This window comes from Trachurus trachurus (genome assembly GCF_905171665.1).
Source record: "Trachurus trachurus genome assembly, chromosome: 4".
Classification (NCBI taxonomy): Eukaryota; Metazoa; Chordata; class Actinopteri; order Carangiformes; family Carangidae; genus Trachurus; species Trachurus trachurus.
The window spans coordinates 8917056-8933294 of NC_139898.1; the positions used below are offsets into that span (position 1 = coordinate 8917056).

Sequence of the window (16239 nt, forward strand, 5' to 3'; positions counted from 1 at the left end):
GAACCAGACTAGGTGTTAAAGCGCTACACACCCACAGCAGCAAACAGGCACATGACCAGCAGGATGATGACACACCAGAACACATCTACATTCATCTGTCTCTCCAGTTTACTGCGCTTGTAGCGCGGGCCGTTGTTGTTCAGCATGGCTTTGGTCTCGTGACCTGAGGAGACACATACCATGTTAGCAGCAGCTGGTCCCAGGTCAGATATGGAGCGTGACAGCTTGCAGCATCATTATTTTTTTTGGGGCGGCTAACCTGCGTATATGACTATTCCCACAGCCTCCTCTGTGTTACGGATGGTGCAGCCACGCAGCAGCAGGTTTTCTTTGTAAAGTGCATCTCTTCTGCCACTTCGATGGATTCTGTTGAGGCAGAAAATGATTTTAAGTATCCGTCTAAGGTTTTATCCAACAAAAGGTGACCAAAAATGACCAAAATAATGTCTTTACACTCAGGAAAAAAAAACAACGTAAGGAGAGGTGGAGTATCTCTCTATAGCAGAACCCCTCAAGACAACATCAGTTTATTCTGCTGAGCACCTCAATCGATCATGCTCCGAAGCATCGTGGTCTTTCCTCAGCCCAGAGCCCTTATCTCAGCACAAAATCCCTCTGATATAGAAGCACTGGCCGTGCCGCCGCTCCACAGAAACCCCCCCGGGTTTAGACTCAATCAGGCAATTCACTGCTTCATCGCTGACCCTAAGATCTCACTTCAGACGCTTCCGTTTAAAGCTCGTCAGGCTCATTGAGAACCTCGGCGGCACAGAAATAGTGAAGTTGGCTCTCGGCCGTCCCACCAAAGGAGTTTTTTTTTTTTTTCGCTTAAAGAAATATGGATGTATTAAACAGGGGGGGCAAATGTGCTTGTAGTGGGGGAGAGCAGAGTTTTTGATGTCAGCTTTAATCCCATTACTAAATCAAGGATTACAACGGTTTTAGTTAAACAACCCTCAACTGGGGGCAGCGTTTCATCGTCTCTGTTGAGGCTTCTTTCGAAGTCATGCAACTGTCAGCATGTTTACCAACAGGAATGTTCATCCTTTGGCCTCTGACAGCCGGCCGCCTGACACGTCACCACCGTTATGGATTGATAGCAGCGTCCCTGAGCTCCGAGCAGCCGTAGTTCACACACACACTCGTCCCCAGTTCATAGCTCACACTGTTGGAGAATTGATAACACTTTGAGACGCAGAGTGCTTTCTCTCCCAGAAAGGTAGCAAGATTAGACTCAGTGCCAGTGGCCGTAATGTAATAAAACAGTGCTGAGACAAGACACCCCCCCGCTCCCTCCCCACCTTAGCTCTTCCGCTGCCGTGCCCTGTTCTCCACTGTAGCCTGGCAACTGAATACCTCCAGCATCTGGTCTCCTTTTGAGCAAAGCATACATGTCATAATCATGTGAGCCCTCCGCCGGTTTACTGTCAACTCAGAGGATGTTTCTCATCTCCTCTGCCTCCAACACGAATTCTCTGAAAATCATGTAAACAAGCTCCATCTCAATGATAAACATGGCTTTGACTTTTAAAGGAGTGGCTCGGTAAATAAAGTTCAGCCAGCAGCTGCACTGGCGAGACTGGTAGAGAACAGCTGTTGTTGTCTGGGGCTAATAAACACCCAGCTACCAGCACCTCAGCTCACTGATTAAGACTTTATGTATTGTTTGTTTAGTCTGGGCAACAACTGAAAATTGGGGTTTAATGGGGGTTACAGCCTACGCTTAACTTTGATGCCAGGGACCAGCTTACTTCCTGGAGTCTAGTTGTCATAGAGTGGTATCCAGGCAACCGGTTGACACTTTGAGGTTAGTATTAAATCAGTGGTTCTCAAAGTGGGGTCCGGGGACCCCCAGGGGTCCTTCAAAAGGTTCAAGGGGGTCCCCAACTTTTTCTCAAAATTGTATCACTTTCTGGAAAAAAATGTAATGTTACATTAGATTTCATTTTCCCCCCCAAAATTTCTCGAAATTTTCCCCAAAATTCATGCAATTGTCCCTAATTTGAACATACATTGACTAAAAAAGTAACAACATTCAGTCTCAGAACAAATATTTGTATATTTCTGGTGTTTGTTTCCAAATTTTGTCCAATGGGGGGTCCGTGGTCTAATTTGTGTCAGTTTAGGGGTCCTTGATGTAAAAAGGTTTGAGAATCACTGTATTAAATAATGCTACTGTAAACTAATAAAGATCAAAGTAATATTGTTTTCTATTGAAAGTAAATCTTGAATGCACAAATTACACTGAAGCCTGAACACACGTCACACATCAATTATGGATAGTAACATTAGTGACACTGCTCACGCACCAGTTTTAAAGGGGAACTCCACAAACTCCTGAGATAATGTAACTGTCCTGTCCTTAGATTAAAAAAAGACCCTGGATACATTTTTTCCCTTCATGCAACTGGATGATCTTTTATCACTCTGATTGTCCCTCACTGCTAATAAAAAATGAAGATATCTTTCTCCCTCTGACTCCCTCTCACTAATACCCAGATAACCCTGATGACATCATTATGTCTTACTTTAAGACCTCAATCATGGGACTCGGCTCTTTGACGTCATCTGTTGCTACTGCAGCTGCTGTTTCATGGCTGTTATCGACTCCCGTCTATCATCAAGTCTTCAGATATGATAAAGTATCATTTTGTAGTAATATATACATTGATGAAAGGCTCCACATCTTGAACACTTTCATCCATCAGAGCCAGTTTTGCGGGATATTAGCAGAGAGTACACAGAGCACTGCTCGATGCGCTGTCAGCCCCTCTTCTTCAGGAATCTGCAGCACATATTGCCTTCCCTCTCTTGGTATTTCCAACGGTCCAAACAATCATGAAAAGACATCCTGAGAATTAATAACACCTTGCAACCTTGAGAATTTCTACTGCAAACACTGAGAGAAAGGAAGTAAGGTGTAACACAGGAAACCAGCTGAGTGAGAGCAATATTGTTGCTGCTACATCATGTTGCAGGGAGCAGCTGATGATTCATTTTACTGTAGTTATTATGAAGGAAGCACATGCGGCTTCAAATGTGCACGGTCAAACAGGCAAAACCCTACAACCACATCCCAGGAGGCAAACTCTAATCTTGACTTGGAAAAACTGTTTAAGTCATAATTATAAGTTGGAAACTCGGGGGCCGGGGCTTGTCAACAAACCACACTTTCACATTATTTCCATTTTAAAGCACAATGTTACTCGTCGCTGCATTAATTTACAGTGAGATGAAAATGAAACTTGAAACCTGAATGTGAGCTCACAAATTAGAAAGCCGAGCATCCTGGGTTAGAGGATAGTTTACAGAGTGAGCACCACACGGTGGGCAGCCAAGCAGCCACACACAGACTCAACAGGGACACACTCACATGTAGCCTCGGAATCTGTTCAGGTCGTTGTTGGGCTTTTCACATTCAATTACGCTGTTGTACTTCAAAGGGTCGAAATCACAATCCTGCAAACAGAAGACAACAGACAAAGCATACTTTTAATTGCCTTATTATTACAGACGATGTGCATACAATACTACAAACACACTTGAATATCACAACTTTGCTAAATGTATGATTTATTGCAGTCGTGCTGCAGATAAACCTTTGTGTGGCCAAGTATATTTTGTCACATACATTGCAACAATGGTAAAAAGGTGCAGCTTGTGTGTGTGACTGACTGGTGTGTTTCATTATGTTGATGACCTAAGGTACAGTTAGCCACAGGTGCTTGTCTTTGTCGGGGCATTTACAGCATGAGAGGCTGAGAAGTAGGGTTGGGCATCGTTTAGATTTTAGCGATTCCGATTCCGATTCCGATTCTCTATATCGATTCCGGTTCTAAACGATTCTCGATTCCGATTCTTTGAGGTGCAGGTCAACAGGTCACAACTTATTTCACAGGATATTTTTTTATTTGACAAACTCTTCACACAGGCCATTTTTGCATGCATGCTTGGACTTCAAACATACATCTTACACAGCTTGTAAGACCTCCAAAAGGCCTCCAAAAATAGATTTTGCCAACTATGGTATTCAATTAAAAGGGAGGGTCCCTAACTGTAACTATAAAACTGAAACTTGGCAAGCAGTCTAACATACAAAGAGCTGCAGAACAGGTGACTGTATATGCAACAAAATAAAACAAACACTGGAGCAGTCATGATGACAAATCAAAAACAGTTTTTGTTTAAGAAGATAATCATGTCATGTGTGATGTTTGATAAGGTGTGTGACCTCGACTATGAAATTCATATACTAGGGGATTTAAACATCAATTGGAGTGTGGATGGCTGCCCACTTAAAGACAAACTCTTGGCTATAGCCAATGTTGGTAACTTATTGCAAATTGTTGACAAACCTACAAGAGTGTGCTTAAGTAATGTGGGTTCTGTAACTGCAACTTGTATTGATCATGTGTTCACCAATGTTAGCCATTTCTGCTCCAAGCCGTTATCCATTCCAGTGGGATTCAGTGATCACAATTTGATTGCTTATGTGAGGAAAACGAAGGTTCCAAAACCTGGACCTAGAGTTATTCTCAGGAGGTCCATGAAGCACTTTAATGAAGATGCATTTGTAAATGGTGTTGGAAATATATGTTGGGAATCTGTACTGGGGAAGCAGGATCCAAATGATGCCCTTGATGAATTTAATAGATTGTTTTTACAGGTGCTAGAGAGACATGCCCCTCTTAGGAAATATAATGTGAGCAGCAAACAATCATCGTGGCTGGACAGTGAACTGAAGAATTTAATGAAGACTAGAGATGAAGCAAAAAAAAGGGCTGTTCAGTCAGATCTTCAGTTGGATTGGCAAAATTATAGGAGGTTAAGAAATTATGTTACTGCTGCTAATAAGAAGAAAAAATATATGTTCTACACAGCTAAAATTACAGAGCTGATAAATGATAAGAAAAAGCTTTGGAATGTTATGAATGGTATAATGGGCCGTACGCCCGGAGCAAATCCGGCTTATCTTGAGGTGGAAGGTAAATTCATATCAAAGCCTTTAAATATAGCAAATTATTTTAATGATTATTTCCATACTAAAGTTAATAATTTGAGGAGGAACATGACTCATGTCAATGATATTTCTTCATTCACACTAATTAAGGACTTAATAATGAAGAATAAAAATTGTAAATTTAACATAGAAAAGGTAACAATTAATGATGTGACTAGGCTTCTCTGTAAAGGGAAAGATAGTCCATCAGGGGTGGACAACTGTGATGCAAAATTTCTTAGCATTGCTGCGTATTTAATCTCTGTCCCTGTGTGTTATATATTTAACTTGTGTGTTGAGAAGTGTCTGTTCCCACAGGACTGGAAGATTGCCAAAGTTATCCCTTTATCTAAAAACTCTGCTGCACCATTTTCTGGTGCTAACTGCAGACCAATAAGTCTGTTACCTGCTCTAGGGAAAGTCATGGAAAGGATCATGTTTGATCAAATTCAACATTATTTTGACATCAATAATTTAAATAGTGATTTTCAACATGCATTTAGGCCAGGACACTCCACATGTACAGCCTTGACACATATGACAGATGAATGGCGCTCGGACATAGATAATGGAAAATTAGTGGGTGTTGTTTTACTTGACTTTAGCGCTGCATTTGATGTTATTGACCATTCTTTGTTATTAGGAAAGCTCAAGCAGTATGGTTTTAGTTTGTCAGCCATAAAATTGATGGAGAGTTATCTGACGAACAGAAGTCAATCTGTTTTTTTTAATGGCAGTCTGTCTGATTTTAAACATGTCGACTGTGGGGTTCCTCAAGGGAGTTGCCTTGGGCCGTTATTATTTTCTATTTTTGTAAATGATTTCCCACTTGTGTTGGATGAAACTAAAACTGTTATGTATGCAGATGATTGTACAATATACTCAGCTGAAACGTCCATAGCAGGATTAAATAATAAGTTACAGCATGACTTAAGGGTAGTGGCAGAATGGGTGACTGAAAACAAACTGATCTTAAATGTGGGAAAAACTAAATCTATTGTTATTGGGTCAAAGTATTTACTGCGGAATGTACCTTCTCTGGTGTTGGAAATTAATAACATACCTGTTGAACAAGTTTACGATGTTAAACTTTTAGGCATAATTGTTGACCAACATTTAGCATGGTCGAAACATATTGATTATATTGTTAACAAAATGGGAAGAGGGGTTGCAATGATAAAAAGAGTGCTAAAAATTATTCCACAAGCTATTGTCAAGCAGGTTACAAATGCATTGGTTTTGTCACAGTTAGATTATTGTTTTCCGATTTGGTCTAGTGCTTCGATGAAAGATTTAAACAAATTGCAAGTTGCCCAAAATAAAGCAGCACGGTGTGTCCTGCAGTGCTCGTATAGAACAAATGTGACACATATGCACGAGCAACTTGGTTGGCTAAGTATCACTCGAAGAAGTTCTTATGTTTTGTTGAACTTGATCAGGAATATTATTGTAAATAAGTCTCCTAACTTTTTATACTGCCTTTTCTCACATCAGTTGAGTCAACATAATTATTTGACAAGACATGCAGCAGAGGGGAGGTTTATTCTGCCTAGGGCAAATACCAATGTGTTGAAGAAATCTGTCCTGTTCAGAGCCATTCTGGAGTGGAACGCCTTGCCGCTTTATATTGTGCTAACAAACTCCAAAGAAAGGTATACATTTTTGCTGAAACAGTTTCTTTTAATGGTCCAGCAACAGTAGTGTGGGTGTTGGCAAAAACAATCATCCTACCCTATGAGACTGCTATTTCTTTTTCTTTTCCTCTATCCTGTATTTATTTATTTTATTTTTATGTATTTTTTATTATCATTATTATTTTTGTATCTGTTTGTATGGTGTTTGTATGTTGTGTATGGTCTTGTACTGTCCAAGTGTTCGGTGATGTCCTGTGATATATGTTGGTCTGTGTTTATGACTGTATATGTGTTGTGACTGTTGGTTTTGTTTTGTCTTGTGAACTCGGAGAAGGATCACTTTGACTGGTACTTGGACTCCAGGAAGAATAGCCAGGCTAATGTGCTGGAGCTAATGGAGATCCAATAAATAAATAAAAAATAAAAAAAAATGTCTGCCTTCTCAGGCTGAGGAGGTCTGTACACTAGTGACGCGCGGTGCCGGTCAATAAATGTTTACTTTATTTGCGGTGCGGGGCGCGGTGGGGCGGGTCATTAAAAAAACTGATGATGAAGTCCAGAGTGTGTTATCAGGGGCGCGCTGATGTTGACGGGAAAGCCGGCGGAGGTGTGAGGGAACCGGTGAGACGGCAGCTGGGCGCATCAGCTGAGCGGGGTTGGCTTCACTGGGAGCAGAGCTCTCTGCTCTCTCCCTCTCGCAGACCGGGGAGAGAGAGAGGCGGCGGCCGCGGCTGCTGCACGCTGCTCTGTGACTCTCCCACTCCTCACGAGCTCCACACTGACAAGCTACCGGCAACACAGCGCCTCTGTCTGCCCTTTCAAAGTAAAAAGCCGCTGTCTGACGTTTAATAGCAGCGGAGGAGGTTGTGAAAATAGATGCGGTGGTGCGGGGCGGGTCAAATTACTTCAAACTAGTGCGAGCAGAGTAAAACAAACAAACTAGTGCGGACATTTAGGAACCGATAAAAAGGATCGAAATGCAAACGGCTTCTTAACGATTCCGGAACCGGACGTTAGGAACCGGTTCCTATTTGGAACCGTTTTTCGGTGCCCAACCCTACTGAGAAGCATTTTAAAAATGCTCTTTAACGTATTATTAAAATATTTTCCCTGGCTTTTCTCAAAACCCTCAGTTATCGTCCCGCAAACAAAGAAAAAAGTGACCAAGTGCTCACAGGTGAGTGGTACCCCTCAGTTATCGTCTTTGGTGTTTTCCCCAAATGTAATTTTGACATTTTAAATGACTGTATGGACCCTGCATTTTCTGTGTAAAACATCCAAACATTCTGATTAATAGTGATAAACAACTGATTATCAACTAATCATTTCACTGATACCTATGATAATAAGGGGAAACAAAAAACTGAGAGCAACAACAACAGGTAATAACACAACTTCAAAATCTTACATTTTAAAACTCAAACTGATGTTTAAAGGGATAGTTCAACATTTCGGCAAATTGGCCCATTGCCATAATCCCTATAGTTTTAGGAGTAGGTCCGTTACCTTTAATTGTTGGTGCAAGCTATTTTTAGAACGGCGGAGCAGAGCTGCTCAGAGCTACGCTATGGAGGCTAATGGGATTTCTTGGTTTCCCTCATCAAACTCATCAAATACACAATCCAACAACTCCAAAACTCTCTGGTGGACAAGTTGTGACCTGCACATTCACCACGCTATGAGATGATAACGGAACGTTACGCGACAGAGTTATTTTCAAGGTAAATGCAGAGACTGCTTGCAGAAAAACTGCCCCGACGGGAACGCACATCATATGAATTTACCTCGAAAACAACTCCGTCTCGTAACATTCTGTTATTATCTCATAGCATGGTGATTGTGCAGGTCACAACTTGTCCACCAGAGCGTTTTGGAGTTGTTGGATTGTGTATTTGATGAGTTTGATGAGGGAAACCAAGAAGCCATGAGCCTCCGTAGCGTAGCTCTGAGCAGCTTGCGGCTCTGCTCCGCCGTTCTAAAAATAGCTTGCACCAACAATTATAGGTAACGAACCTACTCCCAAAACTATAGGGATTGTGGCAATGGGCCAATTTGTCAAAATGTTGAATTTAAGCTTCTTCCTGTGGATGAATTCTCATTTCTGATTTGGCTGGAGGGATAAAAAGAGAGGGACAAACAAACAAACTAAAACTCCAGCAGTTTGACTCAGATTATAACACTTTCTGAATTCATAACCAACCCAGGAAACTTTCCAACAAACCAGAATAAACTAAGCAATGGCAAACACATGAAACCTTCAAAGTGTTAAGAACAGTGAACCTTTGCTTCCACCAGGGCGTCTAACACAAGACCCACTGTGTGTGTCACACACCGGGCGGTCACGCCAACACGGAAACAAGAAGTGATGTGCCGTCTGTCTCACCAGGTCAAAGAAGCTGCGGACGACCTGCCTCTGCTTGAGGTTGGTCTCTCCGTCCAGTGTGGCGGTTTCGATGTGGCACAGGCGGTCCGGGTCACTGGAGCTCAGCAGCAGGACGTCGGCCGGGAGGATCTCGTTACATCGCAGCCTGATGAAGTCTCCCACGCGCACCTCCTTCCAGTACTTCTCCACATAGCGTCTCTCCGCTCTGCCAGAACATCCAGAGAGGGCGAATGGTTGGATGAGAGATGTAGGGCTATTGTTTTCTATAATTGGTGGTTCTATAAACAGAAACTTCAGCTCCACTTTCATAAATCTGTACGGGACAGCAAATATGTCATGCATGACAGAGGACAGCCTGTTTGTTGACGTTGCCACCAGCTTTTCAAATTCCTCTTTGCCTCTCAGCTACTTCTCCAATATGTCCATCAAAACACACAATGTAGCTTAGCATGAATACAACCCAGCATCTTCAAAAGGACTGTGAACATACTTAAGATGCAGATGGACGAGTAAAAACTTTCTTTGATGTTTCAACAAACGCTTTTCCCCTATTGAAGAGGAAGGATCCTCATGTGACACAATGTTGTCAAAATGTGACAGCAAATATGCTAAATGCACATCTTCAAGCTATAAACAACAGCACAGAAAATAAAGGGGAGAAACACTCAGTTAATGACTCACATCCGAGAATATAAAAACATTGTGTTCCTTTACTTTGTCGCTGCAGCGCACGTGGCGGCGACATGGAAATCGGACTTGTTGCATGCACAGACAGATGGTGAAAGGAACAATAACAAAGTGGAACAAATGGAGAACATTGGACATTATACAATGATTGCCATGACTGTGTTAGTAACATGTGCTGCTTTTAGATCAATATCCTGAGAGCAAATAATAGTTACAGCCCAGACTTGTTCAAAAAGCAACGTATGCTGGTGACACAGCAATCAGTCAACAGATGCCCTCAAGTAGTTGATCTTATCTGGGATTTTGTTTTCCATGCACAACAGAGCTAATGATAGCTGATTGGCTGAAATTTTGTCAATACATATCCTTATGACTGATTGATCCAAGTTAAAAAGCCAAACATTCACCGGCTACAGCCTCTCCAACGTGACAATATCTTGTTTTACCAATCCACAACAATGCTAAGACACATTTTACCTTTACCAAAAAGAATTTGCAGCTGATTCCGATATTACACCCACAAACACACCATGATGTGGATCATATTTTGTTTAACTCTGCAGCACTTGTTGATGCCCATAAGACAATGTATTTGTAGACGGGAGGACCTGGGCCACTCTTCTGACTTTTTCAGTGATCTTAAATGAAGCAGATCTCACACTCACAGAAACCAAAATCCTGTGAGACTGGATTGTTGGTCCAGGTGAGCAGGGCTTGGGCTGAGAGCAGCGAATGCTTTGTTTAATATAGTATTAAAGCAGAAGTAAGTGATATATTTGTGTTAATATAAGTCTTAAATAGTTATATCTTCCGACAGCAATCACTTACATAGAGTGTTTGGACCGAAACACGGGTCTGTCAGTCACTCTGCTCTGCTCTGAGCCGAGGAGAAAACATTTATCGTATCCTACAGTTTTTATCCAATGAGGAGAGAGAACGGCATGCAGAGCTGTGTGTGCAGCCAAGGGACGCCGTGAATGTGGTGACGTAGGGACGAGGACTGTTATGGTGCGTTCAAGGCAACTCGTAACTCCTGTTTTTCCGACCTGTGAAGTTGTACCAGTTTGATCTGGTACGAGTTCACGGGTCGGAAGTTACGAGTGGCCGTTATAGTGACTTTCACAGGTAAAACAGGTCGGAAAAACACGAGTGGGTTGCCTGGAACGCTACAAAATCATAAGTTGTGACTTGAAGCTGTAATTTACGATTTCAAAAGCCTGCCTGGAACGCAGCATTAGCGAAAACGACCGGATCGCTTACTTCTGCTTTAATAGCCTATAGAACCTCGACCTGCTTTATAGTGAAAAAGTCACTGTAATATGTACAGTATGTACACAATATCCTGACCTTAAAGAAAACACTTTATATACAGAAGGAACAAAACCATAAAACTGTTGCAGAAACGTATATTAACCTAAACATGCTGACTCCTTTCTGGATAAACTGTCGTTTTATGTGCGTGGATACAGTGAGCACATGGTTTGTGTTATCTTTCACTTCACACCGTATTAAACATACACAACCAACTGTAGCCATAACATACCAAGAAAGCGCATCAATGAATGAATACTATGTTTGTTGGAAATACCCCTGAGCCATCTCCTACTGCTGATCTTTGTTTAAAAAAAGGTCACTTCTATTGCTGCCAACATGTTACTGTTCAGTTCAATGGAAGAAAGTGACAGCGATCCTGCTCTTATTCTGGTATTGGGGATTTCTAAGCATTTCATTATTTTAGATTTAGCTTAAAAGCTACCTTCAAAATTCTTCTCAACATCCACAACAAACAAAAACAGTAAAACAAAGACAGTCTGTCTGATGAAAATCCATTATTTCTGCAGTCTGGTGGTTGTCAAACAGTCTGTTCTGCAGTGTTGATTAAATGTGAAATTTATCTTTTATTATTTGTGCATGACCACAGAATAATTGCTAGCCACATGCCACTAATTAATTATCAAGTTATGAAAGAATATCAGCTCAGTTAGTCAACTGTGGTGACCTGACGTCCAGAAAGTTTCTGGACAGCATCAGCGGCAGATGTTGTTGGTTTTCTGGAAAAACAGATTAAGAGCAAACTATTTACACTCCAGCGAACTGCATTTATTAGCACAAATGTGTGGTTTCAGTGAGCATGTCTTTGTAGTTGTTCCAAAATCTACATTTCGGGTGGAATCTCCTGTCAATGGTTGTTTCTATCATTCAGACTTTGTAAATATTAGGATTTTAGATAAAACTGGAATTTCCTTCCTCATAAATAACAGACTCCCTCCGCTTTGCCACGGGAAAGATGGCATTTATCTAGGTCTGGGTCAAGTTCTTCAGCTCGGGGAGAGTCAAACTCAGTGTGAGCGACTTTGTGTGCAACCTTGGAGGAAAATGACATGCGGCTGCCGTGAAGGTTTAGTCCAGTCAGCTGTTGTCAGGTTGAGAAAGGAGATGTTTTGCACAATATCGCCACAGCAGAAGAAAATTCAATTATGTCCAACCTTGACAGAACAACTCGGGTCAAGACTTAGCTAAAACTGTGGAGCTACTAAACACTGAGCCTTTTGATTACCATGAATTATGCTCTGTACATGGACGACAGTGCCGCTTTTCATTAGCAAAAGACACTGCACACAGGGACTCAGGGAGGGAAATAGTAGTCAAGGAAGCCGAGAGGTGAAACAGGTTGTCAGGTTGCATGTTGACTCAACATCTGTATTATCAGGAAGAAGAAAAAAAATACTTTGACACCTCTGTGACAGACGGGTAGGCAGGAAACTGGGGGGGGTGCCCTGGATATTTTGGGTTACATGTGTGATATATGTTCCTGTTGTGTTGGCCTGGTTTTAGCTCTGATGCCATCTGACTGACAGCTGGGCTCAGTGTGCAGGAAGGCCAGTGTGACAGGAGAGTGGAGAAGATGTGTTTTGGTTGTGTGTGTGTGTGCTTTTTTCAATCAGGAACTATGTGCCTACATTAGCTGCAGCAGGGAAGGACAGTTTGTGCTGGCAAAGTGAACAAACACACACGGGTTAGAGAGCTGCAACAGCTGGACACAGCTGGCTTTCCTGGCTTTTTAGGCCCAGACTTACCTGCTGTAGACCAGACAGTCCATGTGGTTGATTTCTTTATCCGACCTGTGCCTCCTGTAGTCCTCCCACAGGTCTTTGATGGCAGTGACAGACAAAATGAAAACTACTGGAGCCAGAGCGAGTTCTGGCTGAAACGCATTGACAACTGGGACGAAATTGAGCAAAGCGATGAACACAAAGTAAACATTGGCGAACCTATGAAACTGCTCAAAAAGATTCTTTGGCAGGAAAGACAGCAAAGTGTACTTGGTCGTCTTAATCTTGTTGTTTGCATAGTGTCGGTTTGGGTTTTCCTCCCCTTTGGCGTAGTCATAGAGTATGTTAGCGTGGACAGTCCTGGTTTTGTTCTCCTTGGTCTTCTTCTTCCTCTGCCTCTTCACTTTTGAAGCTTTTGAGGCCATCCCGGCGTCTTCGCCCTCCCGCGCCATAGCCAGCAGTCTGTGCCTCAAACTTTCCCACAGTTTAGGTTTTCGTGTCCTCCTCTACATACAAACGCAAACAAAGTGCCTCCTATGTTATCATTCTTCCACCGTGCCGAGTTGGTTTTCGTCAAGTCTTTTTCGTCCCGTCACACAAACTGCTCCTTTTCATCCATGTCGACTCCTCTTTTCGCGACTCAGAGGAAAACTTTTGCTTGTTTGGCTTCTCCTTTTTTTCCTACTGCTGGGAAGGATGCTCAGATAGTAGGGAGGCACAACTCGGGACTTCCCCCGGCTCAGCGCCTGGTTTCTACATCATGTGGATGGGCCTCTGCCTGTGCTCGCGCGCCGTCGGAGCGTGTGCAGAGCGGCGAACGAGCGCAGGCCGCGCACAGTTAGGACGTTCGTCAGCGGCTCAGAGGTCTCACTCCGCTGGAAATCTGACCCGCAGGCCCCTCCTCGATCCATCCTGAGTTTTTTTTTGTTTCTCCAAGTGCCACGCGGTATTATTGGAGTTTATGCTGGCCCACAGGAAGGAGCCAAATATCCCAACTCTACAGGCTGCTGTTTTCTTATACATGTAAAACAAACTGGTAAAATATGGGTTAATAAAATAAAAATAAATAAATAATAATAAAAAAAACCTTTTAAAGCATTGTCTGTCCGTGATGTAGACTCCATTGCAGAATTGAGTATTACTGCTACACTAATAATAACGACAATAATAATAATCATTATTAATAATAATAATCAAACACTATGTGGGTGAAGTTCAACAGCCAAATAACAAATGGCAAAATAATAACTTAAAGAAGCAGATAAAAGTGAATAATAAAAATATAAAGCAAGGACTAGAATGTCTATACAAAAAAAGCAATCATTTAAACGAATTTTATTTATATTAATTAACTTAGGCTATTTTTTCTTTTTTTTTAAGTAACGAATTGTAGGTTTGCATTTAATTGTAAATGTGTTATCCAAGCAAAACAAATGATCAGATGGGTTTTTATTGGTGGTAAATATCAGAAAGTCTTGTGGGCTTGTTATTTGTTGTTTCTTTACTGCAACTTTCTCTAGACCTTGAATCAATTATGTTTGCAATGACCTTTAGCTTGGTATTATGTAACTGAGCATAACAGCTGCAATCAACGACAAATGAAAGGAAAAAAACACGAGACGTGGCGGATCTGTTTTACCATTTTGTGCGTGGTGGCTAGCAGCTCACTCTCTCTTTCAGAAGTTGGATTTGTTTTTTTCTTTGAGAGGCGGGCAACCTCAGTCTGAAAAAGGAAGCCACCACAGAAGTGCCAAAAACACTTCCTTGAGTAGCCACCTGAATCTGCAGGGTGACTCCAGATGATCACCTGCACAAGATGGTAGTGCTTGTATTCAGTATGTTGGTCAAAAAGTCTTAAAAACACAAAGACTCTCGTGACTTGATGAAGTTACCAACAAAAAGCACCTGGTGTGAGTCAAAAATGATTAATATTCCTGCTTTCTTTGCATAATTTACATCCTTTCACACTGTTTTATTGCACTGTATTCAATCAAGACTTTTGTCATGAACAATTTAAACCCATTGTTGAATTTGTTTCTAGACAGTCTGACAGGCCTTCTTAGATAACAGCACTGGTAAAAATCTCCCACTCAGGGACTTTAAAGTTTGTTGCAGGGAGCCAGTGAAACGTGCTGGACAGTATTGTGAGAAGATATTCCTAAAGCAAACGTGGACTCATGAGCCCTGTAACACACTGAGCAAACATGAGACTAAGAGCTCTGAAATATTAGTACCTCCAGAGACTGTCTGTTCACTCGGCCTGCAGGTTTCCCAGAGGAGATAAATCAAAGACCTTTCTCGGAGCAGTCTGCAGCAATTTGCTATGGGAGCATCCAGCTGTTGGGCAAAAAAAAACCAAAAACTAATGGCTGATTCCACAGTCTGGCATCTTGGCATGGAGAACAATTCAATTTCCAAATGATGAATGACCAGAGTGAGGTGAACCTGAGACAACAGGCCCACTCTGGCCTCAAAAAGCTACATATTACACTGGAGAAACAATAACAGCAAAACTAAATCAGGTTGTGCCGCGCAGCGGAAAATAAAATCATCCCATGGTTTTGATTCTATTTGGGAAATAAGGTTTTTGCTTTCCAGAGGGTCAAACATGGCAACATCTCCTGACTGTGGTTAGCTGGTGTTAGGACAGTGGCAGTGACAGAGGAAGAGCTGTCCTGGAGACACGGACTCTGGCAGGATCCACCACAGAGGCAGTTTTCAATACTTCGGCAGCTGTTTATATCTGTGGAAAGATTTTAGCGTCACAGCTGATACAGTCTCCAAACCTCACAGGTGTAGCTGAGATGAAAATCAATGAAGAATATGACCAACAGCCTACTTGCAGAGTACCTGGAGTAATAAAGTAGTAATACTGTAGTAATAACTACTGTGGGTGAGAAACCATCAAACAATGATGGGTATTGCTGTTGATATGATCTTATCACAATATGGTCTTGGTTCTTTTCTCTTCTCCACCCACACATATGTAGCTAATGAGTTAAAACTGCTAGTAAAGTGTTGGTCTGTATGTGACGTGTTGGTCACTCTGTCACTGCTGAGCTCAGATTCATATTGTGTGCTGGAGTTGGCCTTGGATCACAGATTCAAAGCTGTAAAAATGCTCTAAAATACTAAAGCTGACTGGGAACATGGAGTCAAAATATTCAACAAATGCAAGTGACAGCCTATTTAAACAAAATTGTTGGTACACAGAATTCAAGGCCCCATGGATTTGAAATTTCACTTCTTCCTCCTCGGTGTCTCCATGGCAACATGAGATGAAGTGATGAAACACTGTCACTCTTCTTTTTCTGTATCAATACCAGCTCACTCTCCTTCTGTGTTATTTCAATCATTGTAACATCTGAGACAACACCACCTGGACTCAAAGTGAAGTCACATTCTGCCGCTAAACATGAACCCACGCTCATACCTCACAGATGTTTGAACCTTAACAAGACTTTTTTGTGTGGCCATAAATGT

The 16239-nt window shown here is 41.9% G+C and overlaps 1 protein-coding gene across 1 annotated transcript in view; it reads right to left on the reverse strand.

The window, feature by feature from the left end:
* atp10a (ATPase phospholipid transporting 10A) overlaps positions 1–13476 on the reverse strand; it is a 43619-nt gene extending 30143 nt beyond the window's left edge. The window contains exons 1-5 of the mRNA XM_083970979.1: positions 12781–13476; positions 9017–9221; positions 3374–3459; positions 260–366; positions 32–163 (exon numbers count right to left, since the gene is read on the reverse strand). Coding sequence (XP_083827105.1) covers positions 32–163; positions 260–366; positions 3374–3459; positions 9017–9221; positions 12781–13208 — 958 coding nt within the window. The 5' untranslated portion in view covers positions 13209–13476. The remainder of the gene's footprint in view (positions 1–31; positions 164–259; positions 367–3373; positions 3460–9016; positions 9222–12780) is intronic.
* Between the last annotated feature and the right edge of the window lie 2763 nt (positions 13477–16239).